Here is an 11,049-nt window from a genome sequence, read left to right as displayed (position 1 = left end):
GTCACAGGCCAAGAAGAGGAAATTGCCAGAGGAGACTGGAAAACAATCCAAGCAGAAAGGTGTCCTGCGCCTCATCCCTTTCCTAGCACACCCGCGCCGCCGGGAGCATCAGAGCCATTGTCTGCAGCGAGTTAAAGCGGCAGCACCAGGACACGGTTTCCATGGCAACCCCTCCCGGCTCTAATTCGGGCTGAGTTAAAATGATATCGAATAATTGGACAGTGCAGGAGAGCGCAGAGGCAGCCTGACCTCGCATGCTCCTCTCCCCTGGCCTCCCAGGTGCACGGTGCTGAGGCGGCCAGTCGTGGAGGGAGCAGGTCGGGGACAGGCTCAACCAGGCCATGGAACGGTCTTTGGGGCCTGGGGTCAACAGGCCAGGGTGAGGACAGAAAGGCGGCGGGTGGCGTGAGCCCCTCCCAAGGGCCCAGCAGTGCAGCCTCTGGACTCTACTGACAAGTGCACGAGGGCGCCAAGCAATACGACCGAGTTACCCACTCCCGCCGTCGCCCCATGGACGGCAGCCCGAGGTGGCAGCCCGCCTGGCCGGCCTGCTCCTCCCAAGTCCTTCACTCAGTCTGGGGGGGAGTTGGGGGTCCTGTCCCCCCACCCCTGCAGCGGCGGTGGCCCCGCACAACACAGGCACCCGGTCCCAGCACCCACGCTGACTGAGGGTCCGAGGATCTCGCAAGTTCTAAACACGGCAGGGTCAGAGACACGAGGTGGAGGCTGGAGGAGGTGGCTTCCTCACACAGACCTCACAAAGTCGAGGCGGCCTGCGAGGCTTAGTGGGCCCCCTCTTGGCTTTTTTGGCCCAATTGCAACACAGGGCCACGAACTGGGGCCTTCAAAAGAGGCGATCTGAGCTCTAATTCCAGCTTCATCAACTTAGCCGTGGGACTTTGGGCAAACAACGTTTCTGGGTCTCAGTTTGTCCTCGGTAAAATGGAGCCAAACCAGATCACCCGAAGGCTAGCTGAGCACGTGCACGGAAACGCTGGACCGGCGCCGGGGCTCTGGCTCTGGGGTCTAGTCACCATTCCCAGCCCCCTTCAGTGGGATCCGGGGGCCCAAGGCGATGGAGGCGGAAGCGACGTACAAAGGGTGGGAAGGCAGCCTGGGGAGCAGCCTGGGTCCTGTGTGACCTTGAGCAGATCTCTTAACCTCTCTGGGATCCGCTTTACGCCATGAACTCCGTTAGAGTTAAGGTTTCACGGTTTTATAACAAAATGGCTTGGAGGACTCTGCCCTCTGGCCCCATGCTTCACCAGGGAAGACACACAGCCAGAGGGCTGTGGCCCCCAGCCCCGCCTGCATCACCTGCGCCTCGTTCTCCACCCAGACTCACAGCTGCCCGGCCTCACGGCCCCAGGGCAGCGCCTACCTGCTGCGATGGCCGTCCTCCCGTCCACCGTCACCGCCACAGCGGTGCTCACCGTCACCACCACAGGCTGGCTCGGGCTCTCTGGGGAAGGAAATGGCCGGGTCACTTTCTCAGCACCTGCGGGGCTGTGGCTGGGGTGGGCCGAGAGGACCGGTGAGGACCAGGTCAGGACGCTCCTCGAGCCAGTCAGGGGCCGCCCGGGAAACTGTCCGTTGCCCGTGACCTCTGGTCTTTGCCAAGGGCCTCCTGCATGCTGGGGGCCCCCAACTCTCCATGCAGCTCAGAAGCCACCAGGCCGCCTGGACAGTGTCACAGCCAAGTCACTGTGACACTGAGGGTTTGCTCTGCCCAGGGCAGCAAACCTGCCTGCTGCAGCTCGGGAACCCTGCTGGGACCCACCCAGAAGGCTCGTGTGACATCAAGTGGCCCTTTTGAGCAGGGGACAGGCTGCATTCCAGGACGCGGGGCTGGCTGACCCTGGGCTGGCTGACCCTGGGCTGACCTTCATCAGTCACAAGAGTCAAGAGTCAGGGCGACAGTGGCGGCCCCGCAGGGAGGCCTGACACCAGGGCTGCGTCCTGCAGTCGGGCTGGCGTCCGAGGCGCCCACAGTCCTGGCAGCCCCCACGCCGCTGTCCCACCGTGCCTTTCCTTGCTGACGGCTGGTCACTGCGCTCCTGGGACGTCGCCCGGCTCCACAAGCCTGCCTGGAGTCGCCTTTCCCGCCCCTTCTGAGGGAGTCAGGCCGTGGGGCAGAGTTGAGGCGGCAGTTCAGCTCTGCAGTCACACGGCTTCGTGGCTCTGAGAGGTGCCGGCTGGCACGTACCCTCTGCTGATTAATTGTACAGCCCGGACTAGCTTTTCAAAGCACCCTTGTCTGTGGGTCACGCTCATCACTGAGAACTCCACGGAAGGGGCACGACTTTTCCTGTGCTTTGTCTTCACATCGAACAGACAGGTCACAAGAGCCTCACAGTGTCCGACGTCACGAAACTTAAATCGACCACTCATTTCTCAAACCCAAGGTTTTGGCAAGGTTGCCCGTCACACCTTGCCGTAACCAGGAACCTCCGAGACCGAGAACGACTCTGGTTCTAGGAACTGGCACTATGAAAAGTTGTCCTTGACTCTAGGAGCTTGCCATGATGAAGACCCAGGCACCACAATACACAGAAGCCGGCTTCCCCAGGTGCTTCTGGGAGTGTCCAGGAGGTACTGATGGGGTGGCCCCGTGCTGTCCCCGGCCGCAGGCTGGCTGCTTTCCAGACAGAAAGGCACAGGCTTGGAGGAAACACCGGAGTGAAGGGGTGGGGCCCTAGCCATGCGGTCTCTGGGGACATCGGAGATCTCAGCACGGGGTGACCCGGAGGCCACCGGGCCCAGCGCCTGGGTGGACGAGCGGGCTGCTGGGGGTGGAGGGGCGGGCTGTGGACACGGGGGGACAGGCCTGATGCGCTGGGGCTCGGGGGAGGCTGCTCTGTGCTGGCTGGTTTCTCAGCACCGACTGCAAAAGGCAGCTCCACGTGGGCAGAGGGCCGCAGAGTCAGCCTGGGGAGGGGCCCCGGCCCCTCACCCCGCAGCGCCCCCTCTGCCTCCTTGGGGCCCCCGTTAAATGAAGCTGTTTTCTCTCTTCAGGGGAGATGGGAGTGTGCGGGGTCCCCTCCTGGGCTCCTCCTTCTCTTCCTCTCCTGCCTCCACGTTCCCACCCACCGGCCGCCTCCTCCCGCCACAAAAAGCTCCCAGGTGCGTCCCTGGGCGGGAGGGAGCCAATCACCACAGAACCTCCCAGGACCCCGTGGGCCCCTCCTGCTCCCAAGGGTCCAGTGCGGGAAGGGGCCTCTTGTGGCCCTCCCTCCTCCCGCCTCAGTCACGTGAGCCCCCCACCAGCAGGGCCAGCCGAGCCGGGGGCCCCGGCTGAGCCTCAGACTCTCCCTGCGTGGGGAGAGGGAAGGACTGTCTTACAGGCTGGCAGGCTGGACGGGTTACTCGTGGGCAACGTGTCATCAAGGAGGCAGTGACACTGTGGGTGGAAGACAGGGAGGGCGGCCTCCAGGGGGCACGTGCTGCCCGTGGCCACTGAGAGGCTGGGGCGTGGTCGGAAGCCCAAGGATGGCTCCAGTGGCGGTGGGGCGGGGGTGTGGGTGGAGGGGCCCTGCATCCCACGTGCACTCAGCCGCCCTCCTTCCGGCCTCTCCCCTCGTGCCCCCACCTCCGCTCCCTTTCCGGCTCAGGACCCCCAGAGGGGACTCTTGGGCCCTCTGTGGGCTGCAGCCGCTGCAAGTGTGAGTCGAGACCATGCGCCCTCTAAGGTCCTTCCCGTCCTAAACATCTTGCCATCTTCTTGGTGCTCTGGTAAAGCTACCTAACTTTTCTTGTTTCGGCCATTTTTCATAGTGGGGGCTGCAGCTCCGAAAGGCCCTGGCCCGTGGACAGCAGGAATGCGCTGGCTTGGGGCCTTGGCGCCCAACCCAGGCCGCCCTCCTCACCCCCTTCCTGCCCCCACAGCCTGGCAGCCGGGAGGTGCCCCGCTATCAGGGGAGCTGGGGGAGCAGACGGGACTCAGCGCTGCCGCTCCTGGGAGACCCCGAGGGAGGGACCGCTGGGGAAGAGCCGGTAGCGGGCAGCGGACTCGGACAGCCCAGCGCCCGCGTGGGTGAAGCCGCCCCTCTCAGCCGGCTGCTTTAAGCAGCTCTCAGAGACGCTCAGATGTTCAGAAACAGCGGACTCGGCGGTCAGCTTCCAACACGCTCCTGGGTGGAGCTGGGGTTGGAACCCAGCTCTCCTGACTTCTGGGGCAAGCCTCTTTCCTTAGTTCCAGCTGGATTTTCTTCAATTTTTTTACCTGAAGTGTAGCTGACTTACAGCACTGTGTTGGTTTCTGGTGTGCAGCAGTCATTCAGTTATGCATACATACGTTCTTCTTCAGATTATTTTTCACTACGGACCCAGCAGGACCTTGTTGATCTATTTCATACAGTGTGTATCTGCTGATCCCAAACTCCTAATTTATCCCTCTGCCCCCATCTCCTTTCGCTGGCCAGAGAGTGAAACTCCCCGCCGGAGTGCAGGGTAAGGTGCGAGCTGAGGTGTGAGGAGGGGAGGCAGGGCCCCAAGGTCTGGACGTTCTGTCTGGTGTCCCCATCCTGTCTCCCATACACGTGCAGCGGGAGGAGGGAGGCCGCATCCCCCGGCCCAGAGCTCAGGGTGCGGATTACCTGGTCCCTCCGCCGAGCGGAGGTTGAAGACCATGCTGCCTGGGGGCTGCTCGGCCGCCTGGCGGTACCACAATGGGAAGTGGTCCAGGGTGAACACGCTGGCCTCGTCCGCGGGAGTCAGGAACCCCCTGCAAGGAGAAAGTTCTGGCACGTCCCCCAGATCCGGGAGCATGGTCTCCTCCTCGTTCTTACAAGGTCATCTAGGCTGGGCCCCGGAGCCCCTCGCCTCTGCCTTGGAGGAGTTGCCAGAAGAGGTCAGCCTGTAAGCTGGTGCTGCCCCCACCACGCGCCCCAGCAATCCCGCCCTTTCCAGAATCTCATGCAGGTGCATCTGAGGGCACGCGGCCACGGGAAGCGGTAGAGCCCGCCTTACAGAGAGCTTTCCATTTTCTGCGAACTCCTCTGCCTGCAGGATTTCTTTCTTTTGGATAAAGCCTAATTTCTGCTTGTCAGGCTAAGCAGCATGTCTGGAGGAGGAGGCTGCACAGTCAGAGAGGGGCACGAATTCCCCCGAAACGCAGGCTCTCGCCTTGAGAGGCAGTGCGGGGTTTCTTTTCTGGAGTGGTTCTACCTTGCTAATTATGGCTCGGGCCCCCGGCGCTCGGCAGCCTGCAGGAGGGAGATGGCCCAGGAGCGGAGTGGGAGGCCGGTTATCAGTGACTGTAAATAACCCGTGGTGGGGGATATCTGCGGGTGGATTCTGGGGAGGCTGGGCTCCCGCGTCTCAGAGGCCGACTTGCCCGGCTGCACTGCCCGGGCTGCTAGCCAGGCCAGGGTCCGGCAGGGGAGCCCCCTGGAGGTGTGCATTCGGGGCGGCTGGGTTCACGACTTGGGGAGGTCTGTCCGAAGCCTTTTGGAGGGGATGCAGGGAACGCGAGACCCTCCCCTCACACTGCTCCCCTCCACCATCCGACCTCGGCTGCACAAAGACACGAACCTGCGATTTTCTGACTGGGGGAGTTCAAGGGGATGGGGAAGGACTGGGAATGGTGAGCCTGGGAAGGAAAGTTCCTCGTGGCTCAAGACCTCTGGGTGAACCTGCAGTTTCCCATCTGAGTCTCTTGCCGCACTGGTAATGGGCCCTGGAAGGAATGCTTCCTCGGGGAAGGCGGGAGATCCACTTAATTCCTCTTCCTCAAAACCCTCTGCTTCCTAGCAAGTGTGGGTCTGCCCCAGAGTCTCAGAAGATGCTCCGGATGGCGCCGCAGCTGAGTGCTTGGATTTACCAGAAGGGGCAGACAGTGCGTGGGACACAGGGCTGAGGGGCCAAGTCTGCCTGGGAGCCCGGCGGTTCTCCCCCAGGTGTCCGGCCGCCCCACCTCCTTTGCAGAGAGGCAGGCGCTCTGCACCCCACCCCCAGCTTGCTCCCTCCTCCCCTGGGGGACACGTCCAGGATGCGCCCAGGCCCGGGAGCACTTCTCTGCCTCTCCCGGCCTGTGAACCCCAACCCTTCCTCCCCTGCACCCCTAGAGCCCAGGGTCTGTCTGTCCACAAAGCACGGGGATACCCGAGGGACCCCGTCCCCTGGCTCCCAGTGGGACTCACTTGTCGGAGACCTTCTCGGAGCCCACGAACAGGCTGCTTCTGAGGAGGCCGGCCCGCGTGCCCAGGAAGGCCATGTCCACCACGCGCTCGGACTCCCTGCAGGCAGACAGGGCAGGCGGCGTCACCGCGGGTCCGGGGAGGGCACAGGGGGCCGGGAGGACCCGCGGGCCCCCCGTCTCTTCCGCTGTGAGCACCCCTGGGCCTCAGCCCCTCTGCGTTTACTCAGCTCTGGGGGGGTTGGCTCTGGAGGGCAGGAGGAACTGAGGGAGAGGTTTGTCCTGGAAGCAGAGAAGTTGCCCTTCATGAGCAGCACACAGTTCACAGCCTTTCACACACTCGCCTTGTCCCTGAAACGTGAGAGGAGCAGGCCGCCCTCATCGGACTTCACGACTCTGCCAGCGGGAGCCGGGAGCCTGGGGACGCCCCCGCGGAGCACCGTGAGGCCTGCGCCCCACGTGGGGGCCCTCACCTTTTTAAAACTTCAGCTTTACTGAGGTAGAGTCAACACACACCGTGGTAGCTCAAGCGTCCATCGCGGTGGCTTGACTCGCGGGCACGTTGTGAAAGGGGCCTTTCTTTCTTGTGTTTGCTGAGAACACTTATGTTCTGCTCTCACGGGAAGTCCTAACCACACAGCCCAGCGTTCCAACCAGAACCACCATGTTTTACAGCGAGCCCCCGACCCCCTCACCTCACCGCTGAGAGCCTGTGCCCCCTCTAGCACCCCGTCTCTCCCCGCCCCGGCACCCCGTCTCTCCCAGCCCCGGCACCCCGTCTCTCCCAGCCCCGGCACCCCGTCTCTTCCCGCCTCGGCACCCCATCTCTCCCAGCCCCGGCACCCCGTCTCTCCACCACGGCACCCTGTCTCTTCCCGCCCCAGCACCCCATCTCTCCACCCCGGCACCCCGTCTCTCTCCGCCCCCACCAACCACTTCTCTATTCTGTTTCTATGATTACACTGGTTTTTTTAAGATTCTTCATACAAGTGACGTCTGCCGTGCTTGTCTCTACCTGGTTTCTTTCACTTAGCATAGTGCCCTCTGGGTTCATCCATTTAGTTGCACGTGGCAAGATTTCCCCCTTTTTAGGGAGAGGAGGTAGCTCAGTGGTAGTGCCTGCCTAGCAGCACAAGGTCCAGGGTTCAATCCCCAGCGCCTCCACTTGAAAAATAAGTAGGTAAATAAACCTAGTTACCTCTCCCCCTAAAAAAAAAGACTTCCTTCTTTTTAAAGCCTGGATACCATTCCGTCGGGTACACACACCGCATCCTCCTCGCCCTTCCATCCGTCAGTGCTCCCTTAGGAGGCTCCCTTGTCCTGGTTACAATGAGTCACGCTGCAGGGCACAGGGGCACCCCTTCAAGTGCCTGCCCTCCTTTCCTCTGGATAAACACCCAGAAGCGGACGGCCCGAGGAGCCTACGTGACCGTCAGTTTACACTCCCGCCCCCACGCGCACTTGCTACCGCCTGGCAGGTGCGAGGCGGTCTCTCACTGCGGTTTGGATCCGCGCTTCCCTCACCGCTGCTGCCAAACATCTTTCGTGCCTCTGTTGGCTATTTGTAGGTCTTCTCTGAGAAGAACGTCTACTTAGCTCCTCTGCCCTTTTTAAAAAAAAAAATCAGATCGTTTTGTTAAGGAGTTGTGTGAATCCTTTACATGTCCTGGGTATCAGCCCCCGAGACACAGTGTGCACAGACTTTCTCCCCTTCCGCAGGTGTCTTTTCACCTTGTGCCCTTTGCCGTGCGGAACCTTCATAGCTTGATGTGTCCCACTTGCTCATTTTTGCTTTGGGTGTCAAATCCAACAGATGGTCAACGTCAAGGAGCGAACCACCTGCGTTTTCTTCTAGCAGTTCTGTGTTTCAAGTCTTGCATTCACGTCTTTAATCCACTTTGAGCTGATTTTTGTTTGTGGCGTCAGATAGTGGCCCAGCTTCCCCAACACCATTTCCTGAAGAAACTCTCCTTTCCCCCAGTGTATATTCTTGGCTCCTCTGTTGTAAATTAATTAACCACACACGGGTGGGTTTCATTCTGGACTCTGTTCTGTTCCATTGATCTGTGTGCTTGCTTTTCCAGGAACATACTATTTTGATTATTGCAGCTTTTGGAATATGCTTTGAAATCGAGGCACATTATGCCTACAGCTTTGCTCTTTTTCTCAAGGTTGTTTCGGCTATTCAGGGTCTTCTGTGGTTCCACACGAGCTTTAGAACTGTTTTTTCTATTTCCATGGAAAATGCCACTGGAATTTTGACGGCGACTGCCTGGGACCCGTACGGTGGCGACAGTTTAACAATGCTTACTCTTCCAGTCCACGGGCATTCAGCAGGGTTCTAAATGCCTTCCAGTTCCCAGCGTATGAATCTCTCACCTCCTTGGTTAAGCGTATCGCTCAGTGTTCGTCAAGAGGCACTGCCCGCCCGAGCAGGGCTATTCCTTGGTTTCTTCTTATTTCGTTTACACTTGAGAAAAGCTCCCCTTCTTCAATACCCCGTCACCCCGAGGCTCAGTTTGAGCAGGGGACGCGGGGTGAAGAGTCGTGTCTGTTCATTTACCGGTTTGTACAACTGTGAGCTGGTTCCCTGCCGTCTTCCAGTGATGACCAGTAAGCTTTTTTTCCGTATCACCGTGAACCCAGGATTTTAACACGTTTCCTGTGCTTTGATCCAGAGTGGCCACGACCACTTCTGCTGCTCTGACTGCCCCACGGCGGGCCGGCGAGGGCCTCCTCCAGTGGCACGATCTCACTAGTCCTTAGTGACTCGCCCCTGGGATGAAAGGACGCCCCTGGATCAGTCTTCGCCCCGGACCTGCCCCAGTCCTGCACTCCAGGGGTCACAGGCTCGTTTTAACGAGGGTTTCGTGAAGTGGACATTGGAAGCCCCACCTGGGTCTGGGGTGCCCTGAGGTGGGCCTCTCAGCGATGAGGATCTCCCTTCTGCTTCTTTCAGGGAGAATACGTCACGAGTTCACTGATGTTTCCGATCCGTATTTCGCATTAAGTCTAAACTTAACCTCTTTGATTTGTAATTAGAAGCTTTCCATCTCTTCTTGTTGGCTGAAAATCTTGTTCCTGTTGACTTTAACACAAGACTGTTTGCTCTGAACCGTGCAGTCTGAGAATAACCAACCAACAGTTTCCAGCGATGGGCTGACTGAACGCAGGTTTAAGATTTTCTTTGCTTAGGGCTTAGGTTCTGCTTCCAAGTCCTTGAATGAAGTCCCCGTGTGTGTGTGGTGACTGCACGGACTTGAGACACACCAGGTTTATATGTTTCACTTGCTTTCAAAGTTTTACTTTTTATTTTGTTTTTTGATTTTGGGGGGTAATAGGTTTATTTATTTGCCTACGTTTGGAGGGAGCACTGGGACCGAACCCAGGACCTTGGGCGTGCTAGGCACATGCTCTGCCACTTGACCTATACCCTCCCCACCCCCACCCCCCACTTTAAAATTTTTAGACTTATTTTTAAAATTTTAATTTTCTTTGATAACAATGTAAAGCACTTACACGGTTCCAAAGTCAAACATGCGAAATATGGTGTAGTCAGAAGTCTGTCTGTCTCCATCCTGTTCCTTCACTCTTCCTGAAAGTAGCTTTTCTGTTTGCTGGTTTATTACTTTGTTAAAGATTTGTACACGTACACACGCACATATTGCGTGTAAGTTTATGCACGTGTGTGAAGATACATTTGCATTTCCTCCTTCAGATAAAACCGTGGACTATTACACACACTTCTCTCCGTAGCTGAGCTCTTCCGCAGCAGGAGAGAGAGTCCTCACTTTTCATGGCTACGTGGTATTCCCTTAGGTGCATCTGCCCAGGCTCCTACTGATGGACATTCAGGTTATTCCCAAACTGTTCCTGTTGTAAACGGTGCCGTGCTGATTAGGGCATGTGACGTCTCTGGGATGTGTTCCAGGAGCGGGGCTGCTGCTCGAAGCGGAAATGCATGTGCCATCTTGTTAGGTTGTCAGATGCCCCTCCAGAGGCTGAGAAACATTTCATATTCCCACCGACTCCCAGTCCACGAAGGGCCTGGCTGCCCGCAGCCTGGTAACGGTGCCCGTCGACCGATGTAGGTGGTGGTCGGTCTAAGTGACAAGGACCACCTCGGTCCAGTTCCGATTTGCAGTCCTCTCACGACGAGCTGGACCAAGCATTCTTCCTGCAGCCCAGGGCCAGCCGCAGGCACCCCATGAAGCAGCGTGTCTCCTGGTCCTTTTCCTGCACGTGATCGGTCCTTTGCTTCTTAGTTTTGAGGCTCTTTGTCCATCACGAATGTGTGATTTAGGGACAGTCGCCCTTTCTTCGTTTATAAGTGGCTGCGTCTTTCCAGTTTGTCATTTCTCTGCTCACCCTGCGCACGCTCACTTTCTGCCACATAAACACTTCACGTTGCTAAGTTTATCAGTCGTCCCCTTAAAGCTTCTGAATCCTGAGTCACCATGGGGAGAGGGCCCCCCACGCCTCGGTTTCAGAGCAGCTGGCTCTTGTTTTCTCTGGGGGCCTACACGGCTTCACTTTTCACACTGAGATCGGACTCGTCTGGACGTCCTCCAGGTGTGCGTACGATGCCATCGCTCCTCTCGTGGCTCGCGGGCCAGCCGGTGCTCGGCATCCACCCCGCCCTCGATGGGCTGACATCACATGTCCGTGCTACATCCACGGCGCCCAGACGAACTTCTGGGTCTTCCTTCCCATCGCCCTGGCCTGCCCGCCCACTCCCGGGTCGGCAGCACAGCTCACAACCGCAGAGCTTCTGTAACACGGGTCACTCTCTCGGTGGGACCAGCCTTCCTGTCGTCCCAGTGTCTTCCTGGCTGTTCTCGCCTGTTCTTCCAAATGAACTTCATAATCAGTTTCTCTGGATCCAGAAAAACCCTGGTGGCGTTTGCACGGGG

The 11,049-nt window shown here is 58.8% G+C and overlaps 1 protein-coding gene across 1 annotated transcript in view; it reads right to left on the bottom strand.

The window, feature by feature from the left end:
- CACNA2D4 (calcium voltage-gated channel auxiliary subunit alpha2delta 4) overlaps window positions 1-11,049 on the bottom strand; it is a 96,330-nt gene that overhangs the window by 32,907 nt on the left and 52,374 nt on the right. Inside the window, exons 34-36 of the mRNA XM_064478788.1 lie at window positions 6,141-6,236; window positions 4,596-4,723; window positions 1,382-1,462 (exon numbers count right to left, since the gene is read on the bottom strand). Of these exons, the coding sequence (XP_064334858.1) occupies window positions 1,382-1,462; window positions 4,596-4,723; window positions 6,141-6,236 (305 nt within the window). The remainder of the gene's footprint in view (window positions 1-1,381; window positions 1,463-4,595; window positions 4,724-6,140; window positions 6,237-11,049) is intronic.

This window comes from Camelus dromedarius, chromosome 25 (genome assembly GCF_036321535.1).
Source record: "Camelus dromedarius isolate mCamDro1 chromosome 25, mCamDro1.pat, whole genome shotgun sequence".
Taxonomy (NCBI): domain Eukaryota; kingdom Metazoa; phylum Chordata; class Mammalia; order Artiodactyla; family Camelidae; genus Camelus; species Camelus dromedarius.
This window is presented reverse-complemented; position numbering and strand designations above follow the sequence as displayed.